Source organism: Spinacia oleracea, chromosome 2 (genome assembly GCF_020520425.1).
Source record: "Spinacia oleracea cultivar Varoflay chromosome 2, BTI_SOV_V1, whole genome shotgun sequence".
Classification (NCBI taxonomy): domain Eukaryota; kingdom Viridiplantae; phylum Streptophyta; class Magnoliopsida; order Caryophyllales; family Amaranthaceae; genus Spinacia; species Spinacia oleracea.
This window is the reverse complement of record NC_079488.1, coordinates 71,698,520-71,723,355: the sequence shown is the minus strand read 5'-3', so window position 1 is coordinate 71,723,355 and position 24,836 is coordinate 71,698,520. Positions and strand designations below refer to the sequence as shown.

The window sequence follows — 24,836 nt, the reverse complement described above, 5'->3', positions numbered from 1 at the left end:
CTTGTCGAAGTTTTGAAAGTTAATGGCATACATTATGTCATTGAACAACTTTTCCCTAGCTATGATGCGCGAGGCATGACCCCTAAAAGGTACAGAAGTTGGGCACTTCACAAGTACCTTGTCACGGAGTTCATCCTTAAGTCTATCCCTGAGAGTTGGAGAGGGAGGTTCATTACTTTTTGAACCTCAAGCTCTCCTAAGTAGCCTCGAGGATAAGTGTGCGGGTTTTCGACCCTTGTGCCAAACTGGTGGCAATGGGGTTGACGAATTGGCTAATTCGATGAGCAATCTCAAGCTCATAACCCCACGCAAGTCGTGCCTAGAAGTCGAACTTCTGGAGGCACAAAGGCGCATCTACTCTGTCAAGATGGACAAAAACACATCAATTCGGTCTCATGTGGATATGATGTCTGGATTATTTTTCACAATTGAGAGACTTGGTGGTTCCATCAAAGAGTCGGTAGCTATTGCACTAGTGCTGAATTCTCTTCATAAGGATTATGAGGGTTTTAAGATGCACTATCTCTTTCATCAGAAAGAGAGCACATTCTCTGAACTTGTGGAATTACTCATGAAATGCGAGAAAATCCTTAAGTTCAATCAAGACCCTTTGAATGTGAGGTGCACTAAATTCAAGAAAATAGGCAAGGGGAAGAAAAGCAAGGCTGCATCTTCGTCCACTCCTGGAGGGCATCTGGCGCCTTCTAAGAGCAAGATGAAGAGGAATGCTTCTCCTTCCAGATCGCAATGCTTCAATTGTAATGAAATTGGTCATTACAAGCGAGATTGCCCCAAACTAAAGGAAGAGAAGAAGGACGGAAACGTTGCTTCTCCTTCAGGTATGTATGTTATACATTGCAATCTAGCTAATTCTACTTCTTGGGTATTAGATACTGGTTGTGGCTCACACTTATGTTCCAATCCACAGGGACTAAGGAGAAGTAGAAAGCTTGATAAAGGCGAGATGGATCTACGCGTGGGAAATGGAGCACGGATTGCTGCATTAGCCGTAGGATCTTATTTTATTTCTTTGCCTAGTGGGTTTGTTTTGGAACTAGAAAACTGTCACTATGTTCCTAGTATCACCAGAAACATCATTTCCGTTTCAAGTTTGGATTCTAAAGGTTTTAGTTTTCAATTTAAAGACAATAGTTGTTCTTTTGCTTTGAATGGAATGTTTTATGGTTCAGCACAACAAGAAAACGGTCTTTACGTGCTAGATACGAGCAAACACATTTATAACATAAATACCAAAAAGGCTAAAACTGGTGATTCGAATCTCACATTTCTGTGGCATTGTCGATTAGGCCATATAAACACAAAGCGCATGGAATTACTTCAACGGAAAGGAATTCTAGAATCATTCGACTTAGAGAAGATTGATCAATGCGAATCTTGTTTACTTGGCAAAATGACAAAGCAACCTTTCTCAAAGGTGGGAGAAAGAGCAAGCAAACTATTAGGGCTAATACATACGGACGTATGTGGGCCTATGAGTACGAAAGCTAGAGGTGAGTTCAGCTATTTCATAACGTTTATGGACGACTTCAGTAGATATGGCTATATTTACTTAATGAAGCACAAGTCTGAATCGTTTGAGAAATTCCGAGAATTTCAAAATGAACTAGAGAATCAACATGGCAAGAAAATCAAAGCTCTAAGATCGGATCGAGGAGGTGAATATCTTAGCCACGAGTTTGATGACCATCTAAAAGAATGCGGTATTCTTTCTGAATTGACTGCTCCGGGGACACCTCAATGGAATGGAGTGTCGGAACGGAGAAACAGGACCTTACTCGATATGGTCAGGTCAATGATGGGTCAGGCCGAACTTCCTTTACAGTTCTGGGGACATGCGTTGCAAACTGCAGCACTCACACTGAATCGTGCTCCGTCAAAAGCTGTTGAAAAGACTCCATACGAATTATGGACTGGGAAACTTCCAAAGTTGTCTTTTCTGAAGATTTGGGGTTGCGAAGCATATGTCAAGCGATTAATTTCGGACAAGCTACAACCTAAATCTGACAAATGTTTCTTCGTTGGGTATCCAAAAGAAACTATGGGGTATTACTTCTACAACAAGTCAGACAACAAGGTATTCGTTGCTCGTGACGGTGTCTTTTTGGAAAGAAATCATATTTCCAAATTGATAAGTGGGAGAATAATAGACCTCGAAGAGATTCGAGACGACCAACGAACTCAGAACTCTTTAGAAGCAGTTCAAGTTGATGAACCTCCAAGGTCTTTAGAAGATCCAGTGGGAGTAGTTCCTCAAAACGTTGTTGCCCCTCGTAGGTCAAATAGAACTATTTTTCAGCCGGACAGATGGACAGGCGTCCTCTTGACTGAAAACTTAGACGTTCTCATATTGGATAGTGATGAACCTTTGACTTACAAGCAAGCTATGACGAGCCCAAGCTCCATTAAATGGTTAGAGGCCATGCAATCTGAAATAGACTCCATGTCTGAAAATCAAGTCTGGGATTTGGTTGATTTGCCGGATGGGTTCACACCTATCGGATGCAAATGGGTCTTCAAATTGAAGAAAGACAAAGATGGAATTGTATACATATACAAGGCTAGATTGGTAGCAAAAGGTTACAGGCAAGTTCACGACATTGACTACGATGAAACCTTTTCTCCAGTCGCGATGCTTAAGTCTATTTGGATAATCCTTGCGATTGCCGCTTTTCATGACTATGAAATATGGCAAATGGATGTCAAAACTGCCTTCTTGAACGGTGTTCTTGAAGAGACTGTGTTCATGACACAGTCGGAGGGTTTTGTCGATCAAAAAAACCAAGGAAAGGTATGCAAGCTTAAGAAGTCCATCTACGGACTAAAGCAGGCATCAAGGAGTTGGAATAAACGATTTGATGAAGCAGCCAATAAGTTTGGCTTCATCAAGAATCAGAACGAATCTTGTGTATACAAGAAGGTCAGTGGGAGTAAAATTGCATTCCTAGTCTTGTATGTTAACGACATACTGCTTATTGGAAACGACATTCCTATGTTGGAGTCTGTAAAGACTTGGCTCGGGAAGTGTTTCTCAATGAAGGAATTAGGAGAGGCACAGTACATATTGGGCATCAAGATCTATAGGGATAGATCTAAAAGGATGATTGGACTAAGCCAAAGCACTTACATTGACAAAGTGCTAGCTAGGTTCAATATGATGGAAGCCAAGAGAGGCCATCTACCCATGTCACATGGCGTATATCTAAGCAAGAATCAGTGTCCCAAAATATCTGATGAGCGTAGAAAGATGAGTGGAATTCCATACGCTTCGGCTATTGGATCCATCATGTATGCTATGATTTGTACAAGGCCGGATGTTTCGTTCGCACTCAGTGCAACGAGCAGGTACCAGTCAGAACCAGGTGAGGTGCATTGGACTGCTGCCAAGAACATCCTAAAGTACCTGAAAAGGACCAAGGATCAGTTTCTGGTTTATGGTGGTACAGATGAGTTGAATGTTAAGGGCTATACGAACGCAAGCTTTCAAACCGACAGAGATGATTTCAGATCACAGTCTGGGTTTGTGTTCTGCCTCAACGGCGGAGCAGTAAGCTGGAAAAGTGCTAAGCAAAACACTATTGCGGATTCTACAACTGAAGCCGAGTACATTGCTGCCTCAGAAGCAGCAAAGGAAGCTGTTTGGATTCGGAAGTTCATCGAAGAACTTGGTGTTGTCCCCTCCATTAAAGGACCAGTGGCTTTGTATTGTGATAATAGCGGAGCCATTGCCCAGGCAAAGGAGCCTAGGAGCCACCAGAAGTCCAAACACGTACTGCGGCGATTTCATATACTTCGAGAGATCGTTGAAAGAAAGGAAATCGAGATTTGCAAGGTTGGAACTGACGACAACGTCGCGGATCCATTGACTAAACCGTTGCCACAAGTGAAACACAGCGCACATGTAGCAACCATGGGAATCAAGCATGTTGGAGAATGGCTTTGATTTTCTAAGTATTGTTTTAGAACATCTGTTAGATCTATGTTTAAAACAATTGGTTTAACCATTTCATATTTATGAAATTTATTATTTCATATTCATTTAATTGTGGTTTAGAATTAAATGATAAGTCCATGTGATTCAAATCATTCAAATGGGATGTCAAGATGGATTCTTTGGCAAAGAAACACCCATAAGTGAACTTGAATATTGAAGTCACAAAGGATCCCTAATCCAGGTCATTGAAAGGTGGACGACCAATGACTAATGAAGATTAGATTGCAAGCAGATTACTTAGTTCTGTTTCTTGAACTAGACTGACTGGATGTCAGAATCTTTTGCATAGATACTTATTGGATCTTGTATCGGATTGACCATGAGAACGCTTTAAGAGATTAAAGTCATGTCATAGGTAGTTCTCATTAATGGTGATTAGAAACCGTTCCTCAGAACATGAGCGATTATGTGTGCTCGTTTGAGAATTAGTTCGCTTTGAAACTAGCTAAACGTCGCACCGTAAAAGGAGGCTATAAAAGCAGTTATTGGGCGTACTATGAATCAAAGTGAGTGTTCATAAATTGCAAGAATGGATTGTCCTCCTATCTTTGATAGGATATGGTGTTGTTGTGTAACAAGGCCTCTCGGAGAGTTAGATACTGTAAAATGCATGGCCGTGCTCAGAATGGTTAGGCTTAACCTTCTGCAAAAGTTTGACAGTTGAACTCTGTAATCCGAGAAACACTTCTAGACCTAATAAGGATGGCTTGGATCTTACCTTATGTTCAGTAAGTAACACTAAGCGACAAAGGAATGTGGATGCACACTTGTCTGAATGACAAGTGGGAGATTGAAGGAAATATGTCCTTCACCCAAGGTGCATTAAGTCTAATACCAAGGTTCAGATTAATTGCGAACAATTAATTCAGTGAGATCAATTGATCGGAACAGCTAGCTGGAGCAATGCTTCCGATCAGTGAGTTCTAAAGGATATTGAACTCACAACTTACTCTTGACTGAACCTACAAGGTCACACCAATGACACGTAACAGATCACCGGATTAAATGAATCGGAAATTCATTTAATAGCTTTTCGGGATTTAAGTTGGAAACGTATTATACGATACGACCTTGCATCGGAATCGTATATCGTATCGCAAATATTCGTAAGCTAGGCGAAACGAATAAATCGTATAGTACGACGGTGATTCGTCGTATACGAAACGATAAATAATATATCGGAAATATATTAAACGCGGATACGAGGAGCGGGCCACGAGCCGAGTGCACGAAGCACTCAAGGCCTATGGGCGCGCGCGCTAGGCAAGCAAGCAAGGCGACACAACAGCGCTGGCCCATGGCCGAGCAGCTGTGTGCGCGCGCGGGCCAAGACCACGACACAGCAGCAGCAGCGCGGCCCACGGCCCAGCTCGCTGTGCGTGTCCGTGTGATGTTGCGCGGGCTTGCTAGCCGGCCTTGCCTTATGGCTTGGTCGGTTAGTAAGGTTATGTAAATAACCTTATGACCTAATTTCCAACTTACTACAATCACAATTTAGATTACACACAACCCTAGGAGAAAACAGAGAACCCTAATTCTCTCTGTGCCTCCATAGTGTGTTCATCCCAAAAAGCAAATCTCTTGATCAATTGTCTAAGCTACGATTATCAAGACGGATCTGATCGTGTCGGTGAACCAAGTAGAGGAACGACAAGTGGAGTTCTTTATTCGTGTTCGTTGACAGATTATTGTGGAAAACACGCTTCGAATGTAAGTTTGCTTAATCTGTGCTTTATACATGTTTCCTGCCTTTGGGGATTTTTCCGCACATGTTATTATGTTTAACTGTATTCCCCTACAGCCAGTTGAACTCTAACACCGAAGAATACCTCTGAACGTAATAAGGATGACCAATCTTACCTTATGTTCATGAGCAGGCATCAAGCGACAAAGGAATTAGGAAATGCACACTTGTCTGTAAGGTAGTGTTTGGTAACATGAATTCATTTGAAATCTCAAATACTGGATTTCAAATGTAAAAATTAAATTCTGAAAATAATTTCCAAATTAAGTGTTTGGCAAACACTAATAATTTAATTTCTGGAATTTCAATTCCACCCGTGTTTGGAAAGTAATATCTATTCATTTTTTTTAGGTGTTTATTTCAACTTAGGAAGGAAGTATAAAAATTAAACAATATTCCAAAACAGTTCCAGAGTATTACAGAGTAGTAATTACAATTTGATAAAACTTGCATATGGATCTAGAAATGGGAAAAGTAATAGTAAAAAAACAAAGAAAATGCAGATGGTGATTGTCGTCGATCGTTTTCCAAAACAATTAACCAAAAGTGATGGACAACAAATATAATTGCTACTTTTTTTTATAAAATAGGATTTTTTCTAATTGAAAATTGAGATATAAAAATTAGAAAATCGAATAATTAAACTAGCTCCGGCGGTGAAGGAACGATGAATCCGACGTCGGCGAAGGAAGATTGCTAATCTCTTCATCCATGGTGGTGAAGTGAAGCTTGCGGTGGATGTGTTGGTTACGTAGGTGATAGTCTTGAAAGGCGGTCGTAGAGTATGAAGACAATGAGTCGGAGATGGTGGAGGCGGCGACGGTGGTGTTGGTGGCGGCGGTGGATTCTTAGAATTTAGAGGAGAGAGAAGAGAAATAATCGACGGTTATGGTCGTCGATCGTGAGGGCGCAGATAGCGGTTATGGAGGTGGGTGAAGGAGAAAGTTGATTGCAAGATAGGGGAGAGAGTGGCAGGGATCTGGTTGCGAATGCGATGGTGGCGGCCAACTTACTAGAGGAGAAAGCTTTCTGGCTTTTAAGAGGAAAGAGAAAACAAGTCGAGAATGAAGAAAGGAATTGAAATTACATCACTTGACTTGGAATTTCAAATTCACTAATTTGGGCTTATTTTTTTATTGGCTTGGATTTGGGTCAAATCCAATTCCAAATTCTATGTCTTTCCAAACAAGTGAATTGGGCCAAATTCGGAATTTCAAATGAAATTCTTGTATCCAAACAGGCCATAAAGGACAAGTGGGAGACTGAAGGTAATAATGCCCTTGGTCCAAGTTTGCATTTAATACATTTAATGCTAAGTCTAATAAATGTGGTTCAGTATTAATTAAGCAAGTTAATTATTTAGTGAGATCAAGTGTTCTGAATACCTAGTTAGAGGCCGCTTCAGTTCAAGTGGAATTAATATTATTAATGCCATAACTTACACTTGACTGAACCCTTAGGGTCACACAAATAGTACGTGAACGGATCAAGTATTTAGGTGAATATTATATTCAGTAAATACTCTAATTATGGATATTCAGAAATGATTTTGGTTTCAATGGCAGCTAAACAACCCATCAAAAGGCAAAGAAAGAATATTTGCCTGAAATGAAGTTATTATCGGAAACGGAAATATGGTTTATAACGAAAATATTAATATTGTCGAAGTAGTAGATATTGCTGGAATCGGAAATATAGTCCGTATCGGAAATATTACCGGAAATAGAAATATTGTCGGAATCGGAAATATTGCCGGAAACTCGGAATCAGAAATATTGCCGAAATCAAAAGTATTGTCGGAATCGTAAATATTATCGGAAACGGAAATATTGTTCGAGTCGAAAATAATTCTAGAATCGGAAAAACAAATCGGAAGCTCGACGAACGACAAGCCAGCCCATCGCTCGACGAGCCAGCCCGCAACCTAGCGCCCATTGGCTAGCGCTCACAGGCCAGCGCACAGCCACAACCCACGAGCAAGCCAGCTCGCATGGGCAGCAGTGCAGCAACCCTGGGCCAGCGAGTAAGGCTTGCGCGCAGCAAGCCCAAGCACAGTCTAGCTTGTGCATCCAGCTTGCTCTCCGACCAGTCTTAGGGTTTGGTGGTTTTGGGAATTTTCCCAAAACTGCATAATTTTTTCTAGGGTTTTGTCTCCTAGGGTTTTTCCTATTTTCCTATAAATACATGGCCTATGGTCATGAATTAAATACATCAATACAACATAATTTGCCTATCACATAAGCCTATTACATAAAGTGAGATCCTGAATTCATAAACCTTAGTTTATATCCTAGTTGGTACGATCTAAGGCGGATCCGGACGTATTGTGGAATTTCTATAGAGGGACGATGTTTGGTGTTCTAACTTGTTCGGTTCGAGATCAGCTAGGGAAGGCACGCATCACAAAGTATGTATACTAAAGTATGTTAATTGATTATGTGCAATTAATTTGGATTCCGGCATTATGATTTTTCCGCATGTCAATTGGATTGTTCATAACCTAACACATGTTTCCTTGTTCCATGGTCGAGCACTTGGCCCGAAGAAAGATTGGCCATCTGTCAATAAAAATGTACTCTTGATAGCAGATAGTGGTGGGGAGGATCAAGAAAAAGAGGTGGGTTTTCCTCTTCGAGAAAGAGTGGCTCTAGGACGTTGAGTGTGGGAATATTGTAGCAGGATCATGGATTATTAATGCAAACAACGATGTGCGCAGCAAGCTTACCTTGTGTGCGGGTAGACTAAGAACCTGGAGCTGCACTAAGTCAAAGGATTTTGCTAAGGAGATTGTTGTTAGGAGGGAGAGTATGAAATATCTCATGGCTCAACCTCCCTCATTGCAGGTCCTGGATGAAATTCGCGTGATTGACTTAGAAATAGATGAGATTGAGCGCCGAGAGGTGACATAGTGGGCCTTAAGGAGTAGGCAAGCCTGGTTACGAGATGGTGACAAAAATACGGCATCCTTCCATAAAAGGCGTAGCAATGAAGGAAAAGAAACACAATAAAAGGAGTGTTCGATAGTGGTGGAAATTGGAGGGACGCGGAGGAAGAGCCAGAAGGGTTCTTGAAGGAATATTTTACCTCTTGTATACTTCAAATGGTAGTGTGGATATGGAATATGTTCTTGAGAAAGTGGAGAGCAAGGTGACATACGAACTTGATGATGCCCTTACTGCACCTTATAAGGCCGAGGAAGTGAAAATATCCTTAAAGCATATGCATCTCACAAAAGCCCCGGGGATCGATGGCATGCCGACCTTTTTCTAAAAGAAATTCTGGCCCATTGTTGGAGAGGAGGTAATTGCGTATGTCTTGGATATTCTTAATAATGATGCCCTGTTGAGGAAATCAATCATACATACATTTTACTTATACCTAAGAAATATTTTTGTGATTCTACGAAGGATTATTGTCCTATAAGTTTGTGTAATGTCATCTATAAGCAAAGGTTCTCTCTAAGAGACTCAAGATTTTTTTTCCATATGTGATTAATGAGTCTCAAAGTGCCTTTGTTCCAGGCCGCCTTATTACTGATAATGTCATTGTTGCTTATGAATTTTTCCAGTACCTCCGAAAGAGAAAAAAGGGGTAGGGGGGTCAAGGGGTATATGGAGATGAAGTTAGATATGAGCAAGGCGTATTATAGAGTGGAATTGTGTTTTATCAGTGGCATGATGACAAAGGTAGGGATCGAAGCCAGGTTTATGGAACTCGTGATAAAATGTATATCCTCGGTCTCCTACTCGCTTCTCTTTAATTGTTTCCCAACGTCGGGATTCACGCCATCAAGGGGTTACGCCAAGGTGACCCAATTTTAACCTTCTTGTTTTTGATATGTGTGGAGTGAAGGAATTCAATTCAATTCCAAAAACGTTTTGGGTTTTCTAAATTAATGTTTTCAAAAACATTTTAATTTTGAATATTTTTTTTTTTGAAATTAAGATTTTCTAAGTTGAGCATATATGCAAATTCTTGATTAATGAGATTATTCTAGCCATTTTTAAATAGTAATTGAATTAAAATAATAAAGTTTCCTAAATAATGTTAAACTTAAATTGTTTAAGTTTTTATAATTATTTTGGAATGGTTATTTCCTTATTAACCGTTAATAAGTAATTTGTGTTTATTATATTTTGATATTAAATGCGTGTATGGAATATCTCTATTACATAAGCCAAGAGCTGAGGGTATTTGGGTAAAATAACTTTTCGTGTCCCCTCTAAATTACTAAAATACCCCTATTTATTATATTAACACTAATTTATAATATTATAAAAAGTGAAATAAGTACTCCGTAGATAGACAACCAAAAGTTAAACCGCAGGCCAAAAAATAAAAAAGGAAAAATACAATCAAATCAGTAATCACAATATAATTACTGTTTAGACCAAAAATTACGCCATAATTGTATCACAACAACTGAATCACAGCAAACTGACCCTCCAATCACGCTAGAAGTTATGTCCAAAAAAAATATACTCCGTATATATTAATATGAGTTCTAACATCGTATCAGCAACAAAATGTGTACAAACACTTTTTGGATCTATAAAATCATGAAATTACCCACAATGAAAAATTCCTTTGTAATTTCCAGCCCGACCAAGCTGTAACCGGGTTTTGATGACGTCAATCGATTGTAAACAAGAGGCTTCTACTATCCTCCGGCTGAACCTGAAATTGCTTTCATGTATGGTGGGATTGCTACTTTGGTTGTGATTTGGTTTGAATTGTTGTTGTTGTTATTCTGGGGTTCTGCCATCTTTGTTAATTTTTTTTTTAATAGAAAGCTGGAGGAAGAAGAAGGGGGTTTCCATCTTCTCCTTTCTGAGTTTTGAGTTGGGGAAAGAGAGAATGGTTTGATTTAGTTTGTGGCCGCTTTCTGACGTGGGTTTGAAGTGGGTCGTTGTTGTCAAAAATATTAAGTAAATGCAAATCCTTATTTTGAATAGCTTTTGCCAGAAATTTGGAAATTTCCGTGTAATTAATTAACGATGTTTTATTTGCGTGTCAAAAATATTAAGGAAACGCAAATCCTTATTATTACAGGTACGCCGGATAAAGGTTAACTCTTACATATGTATTACTAGATTAGATCCCGTGCACGCACGGATTATGATCATTTATTTTACAAAATATTTAACTAAATATCTCGAAACTACTGCATAATTATAAATTTTTTGAATATACTCATTTAAATTTATTCATCTATATGCATATTTTATATGTGTAATATGCTAATTTGACCGACATATCGAGCGAATATATTTTACATTACTAATGAATCGATTTGACTAAAATATTATCAAAACATATTTAGCAAAATTATTATTACGTGATATCTATTATTGCCAAAATTTATAAACTAATATTTTTTTTCCATACAAAGATAATTTATAAAAAGGTAGAGAATAAAAATAAAATAAAAAAGATACTTCGAACATATATTTTAGGAAAATGTTTTAGGCGGAAAAATTTTACACCAGGAAGTGACATGTGTCATTCCTGGTGTCTGTTTTAGTATAAAGTAATAGATAATAGATAGATGTATATATACGAAATATTACTTATCTCTTTTTTTAATGACTTTTCATTTTAATAAAAATTATTTCTTCAAATCCACTAATAAAATTAACCTTTTAAAATGTTTATCTGTCATTTTTTATTTCTAATATAGAAGCTATTCAAAACAGATTAAAAGTACAAAAAACTACATAAAAGTTACAAAAAAAGTAGGTAAAAGTTATTGTAGACTAAATTTATTGTACATCTTATGCGTGTAACACCTTTTGATAGAGTAATTCACAGTTTTTTTTCGTGGGTGTTACTCCAACAATTAAATTTTTTAAACGGGGATTTTCTTATAATGTTAGTTGTTACAAAGCGATATGATGGAGGAATGCACATGGTTACGCAATATTGCAATCAAAATAAACAAGTGATTGAAACACTACTATATATGTTCAATATCTTTACTTTTGCTTTACAATTTTTTTTTTTTTTATCATGTAAGGGCATGAGTCGGCTACATAGTTGCGCTTTAGATATTTTTAATATAGATGAATAGATGATGCATAATACGAAGTATTATTTGTTTAGATAGACTTTGTAAACATTTTTTTTTTGCCTAATAATAAAACTTTTGGTTTTATACTCACGCACGCATCGCGTGCATATAAGACTAGTATATGATATTTTGTTACAGGCAAGTGACTAGTATGGCCCAAAATAGGGTAGAAAATACGATATGCGTATCGTTTTGTATTCTTGTAAATTTTGAAATACGATTTGCGCATCGTTCAGTATTGTTGTAATTTAATTTAAAAGTTTAAATTAGATTATAAAGTTCGTATTATGAGCTCGATGGAGTAAGAAGGTTCAATCAGAAATTCAAGGATGCAGATCCAAGAAAGATGAACAGGAACCCAAGAAGATTTAAGCTTATTTTTTAGGGGCCATACTAGGATCACATTTAATTTTTATGCATTTTATATTGCCTTAAAATGCTTATTGAGTTTATGTATGTGGTTATTTAAAACAATGTGTTCACTTTTAATTAACCAACATAGTAGACTTAGGTCCCAAATAATATTGAGTTTATGTGCTTTTCCATACAACACCTATAAAGCCTTAGATCATGAGTAATAGCTTCTGCCAAAGCAGGGTGTTGCTTATAATTCCGGGGATAGTAGGGTAGGTTTTTGAAACTTACATGTTAATGTTTGGTTTAACTCAAAAAAACTATCAAAAGACAAAGTTTTGGGTTTTGAAGCTAAGAGATAGGAAAATACAAAGAGTTGTTAACCTGTCTACCAAGAGTTATAATCAGTTATAATTAGTAAAATGTTTACTTACCCCGAATACTATAAATTAAAGTAGCAGGGCCAAAGTCCGTTTGATTGTAGTGGGAGGGGATCTTGGTTAATTCTTTATTCAATGGGGACCTCTAATTTTGAATAAAGGGTAGTAGTGAATTGAATTTGTTTAAGTGCTACTTTTGATAAACATTATATTGAATCTTGCTTTACTTTTTATTGTAGTTATCATGTCTGGTGCAAACAACTTTACTTTTAACTTGCGCCCTCTAATTGAAAAAGACAAACTGAATGCTACCAACTTCCTACAATGGCAAATGGCTGTGAGAATTGTTCTCAGAGCGGAAGGAAAAGAAAGTGTTCTTGACAATCCTCTCCCTGAACCCCTGCCAGAAAATGCTACTGCAGCTCAAAGGCGAGCTAGACAAACTCTAGAGGATAACTCCTTGCAAGTAACATGCTTGATGCTTGCTTGCATGGAACAAGAGTATCAAAAACGTTTTGATGGTCTGGATGCCTACAGCATAATCCAGCAACTGAAAACTTTGTTTCAGAAAAATGCTAGATTGGAGAGATTTGAAGCAAACTGCAAACTTCTGGATTCCAAGTTGGAAGAAGGGAAGCCCGTTGGTCCACATGTGTTCGATTTGATTGGACATTTTTCGACCATGGAGAAATTGGGCTTCCCTTATCCTAAGGACCTGGAAACTAACATAGTCATCAGATCCTTGCCTGAAGATTTTCATAACTTTAAGTTGAACTTCTACATGCAAGGAGGGGAGGCTACCCTGCAAGAGTTGCATGGTTCACTAATTCAGGCTGAGAGAAACTTACCAAGTAAACCTAAACATAAGGATGTTCTAATGGTTAGTAAAGGTAAGCAGTTCAAGAAGAAGGGGGCTCCCATGAAGAAGAACAAGGGCAAGGTGGTTGCCAATGAGAACTCTTCAACCAAGCCTAAGGCCACTCCCAAGGCTAAGGTAGCCGCTCAACATGAGTGCTACCACTGCCACAAGATTGGTCATTGGAAGAGGAACTGCCCCAAGTATCTGGAGGATAAGAAGACTGGTTCTTCAACTTCAGGTATCTATGTCATAGAAGTTAATTTAGCTACAACTGCTTATTGGGTATTTGATACCTCTTGTGGATCTCACATTATTGGTAATGTGCAGGGACTAAAAAGAAGTAGGAGCTTGGGCAAAGGCGAAGTGGATCTCCGAGTAGGCAATGGACCAAGAGTTGCTGCTTTAGCTGTAGGAGATTATAGTTTACGCTTGTCTTCTGGTTTAGTATTAGAACTTTATAATTGTTATTACGTTCCAGTTATTACCAAGAACATAATTTCTATTCCGATTTTGGATTCGGAAGGTTTTTCATTTCAAATTATGAATAATTGTTGTTCAGCATATTTGAATGGTATGTTCTATATCTCTGCTAAATTATCAAATGGTTTATATGTACTAGACTTACAAAACCATATCTATCACATAAAAAACAAGAAACACAAACCAAATGATTTGAACCCTACTTACCTATGGCATTGTCGATTAGGCCATATAAGCTCAAAGCGCATAGAGAAACTTCATAAGGATGGAATTCTCAAATCATTTGATTTTGAATCATTTGAAGTATGTGAATTTTGCTTAATGGGGAAAATGACAAAGTCTCCTTTCACAGGCTCAAGTGAAAGGGCCAATGATCTTTTAGCCCTCATACATACTGATGTGTGTGGACCTATGAGTACTTGGGCTAGGGGAGGGTACGGGTATTTCATTACTTTTACGGATGATGTAAGCAGATTTGGATATGTTTACCTCATGCGGCATAAGTCGGAATCCTTTGAAAAGTTCAAGGAATTCCAAAACGAAGTACAAAACCAACTTGGAAAGAAAATTAAAGCATTACGATCCGATCATGGTGGTGAATATTTATCTCAAGAGTTTGGTGATCATTTGAAAGATTGTGGAATACTTTCGCAATTGACTCCACCAGGAACACCACAGTTGAATGGGGTTTCCGAAAGAAAGAATCGAACTCTATTAGATATGGTTCGGTCCATGATGAGTCTTGCTAACCTTCCTGCCTCATTTTGGGGATTTGCGCTTGAAACAGCGGCATTCACACTCAACAGAGCTTCGTCCACAGCAGTAGAAAAGACGCCATATGAGATGTGGACTGGAAAAGTTCCAAAATTGTCTTTTCTAAGGACATGGGGTTGTGAAGTTTATGTAAAACGTTTACTATCTGATAAGCTTTCACCCAAGTCTGATAAATGTCTTTTTGTGGGTTACCCAAAACAGACTAAGGGATACTACTTCTACAACCAAAGAGAAAACAAAGTGTTTGTTGCTCGCGATGGTGTCTTTCTGGAAAAGGAGTTTATTTCCAGAAAAACAAGTGGGAGTAATGTATATCTTGAAGAAATTCGAGATGAGCAACAAATGGATGAGGTTCACACCTCGTCAGAGACGACCCAACATGAAAATGCTCAGGAGGCGGTGCATTCCATTCACGCGCCTTCTACCGTCCCACTTGGAGATAATCCATGCGAAGTCACTCAACCTAATGAGGTGGAAACTTCTCCTGTTGTTCCCCAACGTAGTTCTAGTAGGACCGTCATTCCGTCAAAGAGATATATTAATTTCCTTTTGACTGAAAGTTCTGAAATAGAGATTTTAGAACATGAGGAACCTACTAGCTACACAAATGCTTTGACGAGTCAAGACTCCGAGAAATGGCTTGAAGCCATGAGATCCGAAATGGATTCGATGTTTGAAAATCAAGTATGGGACTTGGTTGCTTTGCCTGATGGGGTTAAACCCATAGGTTGCAAATGGATTTTCAAACTGAAAAAGGACAAAGATGGAAACATTGATGTTTTTAAGGCAAGACAAGTGGCAAAAGGTTTTAGACAAATTCATGGTATAGACTATGATGAAACCTTCTCACCAGTAGCCATGCTGAAATCCATTAGGATAATCCTTGCGATTGCTGCCTTTCATGACTATGAGATTTGGCAGATGGACGACAAAACCGCTTTCTTGAATGGGTTCTTGAAAGAGGAAGTGTACATGACACAACCACAAGGTTTTGAAGATCCAAACAGTCCAAGGAAAGTTTGCAAGCTTAAGAAGTCCATCTATGGACTAAAGCAAGCATCCCGGAGTTGGAACCTCAGATTTGATGAGGCAGTCAAATCTTTTGGCTTCCTCAGAAATGAAGAGGAATCTTGTATATACAAGAATTTGAGTGGGAGTAGTATTGCTTTCCTGGTCTTGTATGTGGATGACATACTTCTCATAGGAAACGACAAGACCATGCTTGAGTCAGTCAAGGAATGGCTTAAAAGTTGTTTTTCCATGAAAGACCTAGGAGAAGCTGAGTACATCTTGGGAATAAGGATCCATAGAGATAGATCCAAAAGGCTGATTGGACTTAGCCAAGAGACTTATATTGATAAGTTTCTTGCAAGATTCAAGCTGGAAAACTCCAAAAGAGGTTTCATTCCCATGCAACATGGCATTTCACTTGGCAAGACTCAGTGTCCTTCGACACCTGATGAGGTCAAGCGCATGAGTAATGTTCCTTATGCCTCTGCAGTAGGGTCCATTATGTATGCCATGGTATGCACTCGACCGGATGTTGCATATGCTTTGAGTATGTGCAACAAATACCAGTCAAACCAAGGAGAGGCGCACTGGATGGCAGCAAAGAATATCCTTAAGTACTTAAGAAGGACTAAGGATAATTTCTTGGTCTACGGTGGAGATAATGAGTTGGTTGCCACTGGATACACCGATGCAAGCTTCCAGAGTGACAAAGATGATTTCCGATCACAATCTGGTTTCATATTTTGTCTAAATGGAGGGGTTGTGAGCTGGAAGAGTTCTAAGCAGAGTACCATCGCAGATTCTACAACAGAGGCTGAGTATATTGCAGCAAGTGATGCAGCAAAAGAAGCTGTTTGGATCAAAAAGTTCATTAGTGAACTTGGTGTAGTTCCTAGCATTGAAAATGGCATTGAGTTGTATTGTGATAACAATGGTGCCATTTCTTAGTCCAAGGAACCTAGATCGCACCAAAAATCCAAACATGTGCTCAGGAGATTCCACCTTATTCGAGAGATCGTTGAAAGAGGAGATGTGAAAGTAAGCAAGGTTCATACTGAGGATAACGTGGCTGGTCCTCTGACTAAACCGCTTGCTCAACCTAAGCATGAGAGTCATACTAGGACTATGGGGCTTAGGAATATGGGAGAATGGCTTTAGGTTGTTTACTCCATGTTTACAATTGTAAAGACATTTATTATGCTTTGAATGTTTATCAATAAAAGTTCATTCTTATTTAATTGCTTGTTTTAGTATTAAATAAAATGTCCAAATAACTTGTGTTTTCAAATAGGATTATCGAAAACGTTTTGATAATGGAACCCTATAAAGTGAACTGAAATCACAACTTATTAAGTCCCTAGTCTAAATCACTAAATTGGACATAAGTGATTTATGTGAAGACTAGCATGTAATTAATTGATAGTGCAGTTCCATGGGCTATGGAGACATAGGGATGTCTAATTGATTATATGGATGTATACTTGATGCATTGAGACTTGACCTAACTAGATTCTAAAAGTAGAATCAAACTTCTATATTTAGTGGATTCCTTAGACATGAGTATGTCTTAATAACCATGAGACAATTAGTTTAACCTTGACGCTGTTAAACGCTGCGCCGTAAAAGGAGGTTATAAAGGCAGTGATCAGGTGGGCTAAGAATTGAGTGGGAGTTATGGTCATACAAGAGTGAATAAGTTCTCCTATTAGATAGGAATGGTGTCTGGGCCTCTTGATGAGCGAGAACTGAAAAATTGCATGGCCACGCGGAATGGGATTAAAATGTTAATATTTATTTGAACAGTTCGAACACGGCGATCAAGAAACTAGAATTTGAGAATAACAGTGTATTATCAAATTTTGGCATTAAGAGACTTAAGGAATTTAGCATTGCGTTATTGTCTTCGGACAAGTGGGAGATTGAAGGAATTATGTCCTTAGACATTTCCGGCAATTACTAAATATAAATAGGAATTAATTATGAAGATAATAAGTTAATTATTTTAGTAATCATATTTGCTTGCTAGAGAATAAATGTGATTAGTAGGACAATATTGATTGGACCTACAACTAAAATATATTAATCCTATAAGGTCACACATATAAGCACTAATTGGAATGGGCCCAAAAGGCCCGATGGCAACCGGTCTATTAAGGGAAAGATGGTTGGGCTTTGGTTTTGTGTTAACCTAAAACTCTCACATTATAATAGTTATAATGTCAGGGATTTAGGAATTACGTTCATTCAATATCTGACAAAAGGAAAACACAAAAACCCTAACTCTTATTCTCTGAAACGCCGTTCTTCCCAAACAAAGCAAGAGATTGATCGTGATCGTTCTCTTCCGTACTAGAATACGTGGGATTCAATTGGTGCTTGTGGACTAAGTAGAGGAGCAACAAGTGGGGCTCTAAGATCTTCGAAGCTTGCATACGAACGGGAGAACACGCTACAAAGGTGATTATTCTTTCGTCTTAATCTGATCTATACTATTGTTATGCATGTAATCCTGTGATAGATGTTAGGAAATTGTTTCCTGAAATTCCGCTTTATGCATCTATATGTTCCTACATGGAGTGGTTGTCTGCCCTTCTGAGAGATACGGAGCATCGGAGTTTAATTCATGGAGTCAAGATCGCAAGGAACGTTCCCCCCATATCTCACCTCTTTTTTTTTGCAGAAGATAGTCTCTTACTTACAAAGGGCGAGTGAAACAGAAGAAGACACCATCTTATACATCCTAACCTCTTATGAGATAACTTCAGGCCAGAAAATCAACATTGGAAAAATCAGAGGTCTCGTTGAGCCGGAATGTTAGTGTTAATTTGCAGAACACTCTTCAGTTGAAGTTGAACTTTACGGCAGTTAATGAGCATGAAAAATATCTTCGACTTCCAACTTATATTGGAAGATCTAAGAAAGTTGTTTTCCAAGTTATTCAGGACCGAGTCTGGAAAAAGATGGGAATGAGAGGAAACTGTTATTAATAACATGAATTCTTTATGTCGGAAAAAGATGGAAAATGTTATTAATAACATGAATTCTTTATGTCGGAATTTCTGGTGGGGTCAGAATGGGAATGAGAGGAAACTTGCTATGGTAAGTTGGGGGGAAATGTGTAAGCCAAAGAATGTTGGGGGGCTGGGGCTTCGAGACTTAAGTTCCTTTAATATGGCTTTGTTGGCCAAACAAATATGGAGATTAGCTACTAACCCGAACTCATTTGCGGCTAATGTTGTGAAGGGAAAGTGTTTTCCTAGATCATCAATCTGGGGCGTTAATGCTTCCCCAAATTCACTTCACCTAAAGGTCTATTCTTTAGGCCAGAGATCTTGTTCGGGATGGCTCGACGTGGGTTATAGGGAAGGGAAGATGTGTTCTCTTCTGAAAGGATGGTTGGTTCCCTTCACGTACTCCCGAGAAACCGTATGTACACACCACCACCGAATGAGGATGAGGAAAAACGTATGGTTAACGACTAGCGTAATGAGGACGGTAGTGGATGGATTACACAGGAAATGCGTGAGTTGTTTTCAGATGAGGAGGTAAAGGCCATCACTAGTGTTTAATGCTCGGACATCGGTCAAGAGGACTTTTTGGCCTGGAATCACACTAAGAGTGGGGTTTCTACGGTTCGCAATGCTTACCTTAGGGAAGTGCAAAGGAGGAGTTGAGATATGGGATCGTCTATATTGGAATACAATAAGGGATTTTGGAACAGAATTTGGAGTTCCCAAGACCTCATGTGGAGGGAGGTAAGAGGGGGGATGCCCACCATGGCTAGCGTAGCTATGAGTGGAATCGCGGTTGACTTCATTTTTCCGAGATGCTAGGAAGGATCTGAGATGAATGTTCATATGGATCTTTTATGCAGCAAGGCAAAACTCCTTTAGCGTATGTCGCAAGCCCGAATTGAGGTTGATAATTGGTGCCTTGGTCTGTTGGAATGGTGCGAGTCAATGAGAAAAAACTGCAAAATCGATCGAGCCTGGGAACTTAAAATGTTTTTCATATGGCAGATTTGGAATGCGCGTAATCTGTGGATTTTTTAGCAAAAGAAGGTCGAACCCATATCCTCTGTGACAGAACATTGAGCTTGTGGGGGGGGGGGGGGGATAAAGGAGCAAACAAGTGTGAAGGACATAGGGAAAAAACGTGTGGAAACCGCCCCATGTGGGTGTGTGGAAGGTAATTACGGATGTTGCACTGGTGGGGGGAATGGGTGGGATGGGAATGGTGGTAAGGGATAGTGTGGAGGATGTGGTTATGTCCGCGGGTAACAATGTCAAGATTCCAGCTACAACTCACACTACTGAAGCCATAGCTGCTCTGTTTGGCCTGCAATATGCCTATGTCATTGGGTTCAGGAACATCATTATGGAAACTGATTGCCTAGCCCTGGTAAATATTCTCCTCGAGAAAACAAAGGACAACATTGAAGCCCATATGAATGTCAATGATGCTCTTCTTTTATCTAGGAAGTTTGATGCTTGTTGTTTTAATTTTGCAAAATGCTCATGTAATAAGATGGCTCACTCCTTTGCCAAGGCTTCACTCGATTTTGAAGAAGTGTTTGTTTGAATGGAGGAAAGTCCCCCAAACATTGTTTTTATTATCCTTGAGGACAAAGCACTTATGGAATGAGCAATCCGATTTTTTCCCTAAAAAAAAAAAAAGAATGGCACCTCATCCACCTGAAATAAACATCAAAAAATATTAATTGGCTCATTCTAATTATAAATCATGATTTTCAAATTAGTTAGTTACTCTATGTACAACCCTGTTTCAATCATCTTTTTATTGCTTCAATTAGAAAATTTGGGATAGTGAAAATTGTTCTTTGTTTCAAAGTCATGGAGATGAACAATCATTGCCAATAGATGGGTGGACAAATGAGTTTTTTCCATTCTGGTAATACTTGTATTTCTATGAATACTTTTTTATTATTCGACTTAATTGATATACGGATTATGTGAATTTGATGTTTTTTTAAGGAAATGTGAATTTCATGTTTGGTACAGGGAAAGAATCCGAATTGGCCAGTCATCTTGTTGAGATTTTTAATGCCTTTGGTACAAGTTCTTGTTAATATTTATTTTATTTTATGAACAATGAAATGCAAAAGAAGAAACTGACCCATACTGATACACGTTTGGACTTCAATTAGATTACAAAAACACAAATAATATCAGTGATAAATCTAAAAAACCAATATCAAAACTAGAGAACACAATTTATTATGATTTATGACCATATAATATACATGCATATAGAAATTTTGATGGATGAATTCAATTGAGAAAAAAAAATCAAAAGGCAACGCTAAAACCCAAATTACAAGAAGCAACACTAAATTCTCAATCAAAGGAAATTATGAGATTCTTACTCTTGAAATCGGATTCCTCTCTTCGATAAGTTTGCGGAGATCTGAACCACTGATATGCTGCCTCGTGCTCTCCTTTCTCAACTCAGACAACAATTCGCCTCCCATCGTAACTAATTCCTTTCCCGAACTGGTTCACTCCTCTTCTTATCCCGGCAAACATGGCCTGATTTTTTACTCTCTCCCCCATTGCAGCTTTAATATTATCTGTCTATTGTGCTTGGTTGACTTCCTCTGCTTTTGCTCTGTGTTACAGAATAATGGATGTTTCTTTGCCTTCTTCTTTGTCGTGGAATACATGTGATAGACATGCGTCTTTCCTTGGTGTAGACACCTGTCTTTCAAATTACAAATAAATTGATTCGTTTTTAGCTTTTGAGCTCATTCATGAACGGAAAATTATATAGTGGTTATTAAGATGTCTTTTAAAGTGATAATTTATTAAGTACTTGTGTTTTAGAGGGAATATAAGATTTAAATAGAGGTGAAATTTGAAAGTTGAAAAAATATATACTTCGTATGAATTATAGTGTGAATTAATATTGAGTGTTAAAGAGAGAGATGGAGTGGAAGAGATTGAATGATTATATGAATTAACGGTGAAAAGATGTTGAATGAAGAAGATAAAGTGTAAAAGGAGTTGAACGTGTAAAATACTTCATATAATAAACAATAAAAGGAAAAATTGGAAAAAAAAATCAAAAGAAATTTTATGGATGAACGATGGAGATGACACATGTAATCTAATCATGTATGGTTTTTTTTTTAAATACTAACTATAGATTAGTTTCCACAAGAACGGGCATATTTGAAATAAAAAGTTACGCAAAAGAGTTAGTTTGTTCGGCTTTTCTACACTACAAGAATTTGTATCTTTTACGACAACCTAATTACGACGGGTCAAAAATTCCGTCGCAAAAGCCTTTTGCGACGGGGCTAACAACCAAACAATGACGGGAATAACCGTCGCAAATGTCTTTTTCAACGGGTTTATGACGGAATTTTCTATTAACGACGGTCCCCTTTTATGACGGGTTCGCGATAGGAAATCCCGTCGTTAATCAACAATTATTGGCCTTTCGCGACGGAATTTCCCGTCGTTAATAGTACAATTTCTTGTAGTGCTAGATAGGAAGGAAAGGAATTTTTTTAGGGAAAGGAAAGGATATTGTTTAGAAGATTTCTAGAATATCTTATTTTTTTATGTGATTTAATTCAAGTTTATACAATATTTTATTTAGCTTCTATTTCAACAAATGAAATATATAAATAACATTTCGTTAAAATTTGAGATATGTTACTATATATCTATTACTTCTATTACTATATACTAAAAGAGACACCAGGAATGACACGTGTCAATTCCTGGTGTAATTTTTTCCCACCAAAAACAAATTTCCCAAAAAAAAGTGTACTGTTTTATTTTATGTTTTATTCTCTACCTTTTTTTATAAACTATTTATGTATGGAAACAAAATTTAGTGTATAAATTATTGCAATAATAGATATGACGTAATAATAATTATTCTAAATTGGTAATATTTTAGTCAAATCGCTATATTAATAATGAAAAATATATCACTCAATATTTTAGTCAAATTACCACATTAGCATTTTAAATATGCATATTAGATGAATAAATTTAAACGAGTATGTTAAAAATATTACAACTATACAGTAGTTTGCGAGATATTCATTTAAATATTTTGTGAAAAAAATTATCAAAATTCGTGCGTGCATGGGATCTAATCTAGTATTAGTATATAAGTGGCATACAGCTACAATTTTTCTCATGCATATCAGGATATGCCACACAATTGATGAGTACAAAGGACACAAATTTTCTTTGAAATTGTAAAAAGGAAATAAAATAGAGTAGAAAATTACTTGGGAATTAAATCATTACATTGATTAGGTACTAGGTTAGGGCCCGTGCAACTCACGAATAATTACTCCATACTAAATACTTTTTTTATATTTTGTTGCAAACTAATTTATTATTAAAAAATTTTGTTATGGCACTACAAGAATTTGTATCTTTAACGACAACCTAATTACGACGGGTCAAAAATCCCGTCACAAAAGCCTTTTGCGACGGGGCTAACAACCAAACAATGACAGGAATAACCGTCGCAAATGTCTTTTACGACGGGTTTACGACAGATTTACGACGGGATTTTCTATTAACGACGGCCCCCTTTTATGACGGGTTCGTGACAGGAAATCCCGTCGTTAATCAACGATTATTGACCTTTCGCGACGGGATTTCCCGTCATTAATAGTATAATTTCTTATAGTGTATGGGTTGTTGGGAAAATAAAAGAAAATTACTACCTATTCAAATTGTTAAGTGATTCTCTCACGAAAAAAAAAAATTGTTAAGTGATTAGTAAATATTTAAGAGTATAGGATTTCTGGCAAATTATGGGTAGGGGGGTAAAAAAAAACTTAATTATATTGTTATCGGGCACCCCTTTTTTTAGAATTGAACTAGTATAATATCTGTGCGATGCACGATTTACTATCTGCTATGCAAAATATTAAATTTGCATGAAATCTAAACTAGATTTATAGAAAAGCTAACAAAATAAAGCTTGTACATATTTTTTCTAATTAATATTAATTATGGATAAATTTGTCATTGCCCCATTTCGTACCTTATTAATTAAAAAATGAAAATAAAATAAAATGTGGTATGTAGATAAAATTACTTTCGTCCAGATTCATTACCCGTGTCAAACATAAAAGTATATCATATACACTTTATTTCTATAATTATACCCACCTAATACCCTCCCACCATTTACCCCTTACCCGATCATTTAAGGCTTATACACATCATGCATTTCATTCAGCTAGAGATGAACTTTTAACCAATGTGGGGCGGTGCGAGGAATTGTCCCTCCACACCCATACCCACCTAAAAATCTCACCAATATCCCCCACCACCCACCATATGTACGTTACCCATCTATGTATAAAATAAAATTCATTCTTATTCCATCACCCACCTGTTTAGCCAAACTCACTTCAAACCCATCATATATCCTTTTTTGTAGTTTTCAATTCTACAGCCCTATTTTAGTGTATTTGCCAATTTGGTTGTCTTATGAGATTAATGGAATAACTAAATAAAATGTTATAATATGTAGGTTAGTTATAAAAAAAAATGTTATTCATAACCAATCAGATGAATGATATGCGAGGTGGGACGGTTCAATCTAAAATTTATCCTTGCCTTGTCACTCGCGGAAGATACATTTTCTATCTGCATCATCCACCAAATTAAACTTTTCTCCAACCTTTCCCACTTGGGGTGTTGCACACGGGTCTCCCAAAAACCCGACACACTAAAAATCAGACATTCCTATATTTGGTCAATAATACACGTTACCTTCATTTAACTTTCTAATAAACTCACTCCAACCCTTTTGATTGCCCTATGACCAAATTTCACTTTATTAAAAATTGAGTGTAAATTATGCACATGAGTTGATAAAGTGGTCAAATGAGAGAAGGGATAGAGAGAGAGAAAATGGGACAAAATTTTCGTTTAATGTATGGAGTAATCTCAAATGTATACACCAAAGATGAATATGAGGAAAATAAGGGACGGGCGGACTATTAAATAAAAGATTTGTTAAAGAGTAGAGAAGTGATCATTTTGAGATACTTTCTCTGATTTTATATAGTTGGAACATTTCACACTTTAAGAAAAAGAAATTAAACATCTTTAATATAAGGGTAAAAATGAAAAGAGGTTCTATTA

The 24,836-nt window shown here is 37.5% G+C and overlaps 1 protein-coding gene across 1 annotated transcript; it reads left to right on the top strand.

Moving 5' to 3' along the window:
* Positions 1-19,902: 19,902 nt before the first annotated feature.
* On the top strand, positions 19,903-21,423 carry LOC130467519 (uncharacterized). Its single transcript, XM_056836046.1, has 2 exons — positions 19,903-20,255; positions 21,324-21,423. The coding sequence occupies exons 1-2, from the start codon at positions 19,903-19,905 to the stop codon at positions 21,421-21,423; spliced, it is 453 nt and encodes a 150-aa protein (XP_056692024.1).
* The last annotated feature ends 3,413 nt before the right edge of the window (positions 21,424-24,836 follow it).

Bases quoted from the DNA above. Each gene is read 5' to 3' on its own strand.
- LOC130467519 (XM_056836046.1), top strand. From the start codon at position 19,903: ATGGGTGGGATGGGAATGGTGGTAAGGGATAGTGTGGAGGATGTGGTT. The intron at 20,256-21,323 runs GTTTGTTTGAAT...TCTGTGTTACAG, and splicing joins TCACTCGATTTTGAAGAAGT to AATAATGGATGTTTCTTTGC.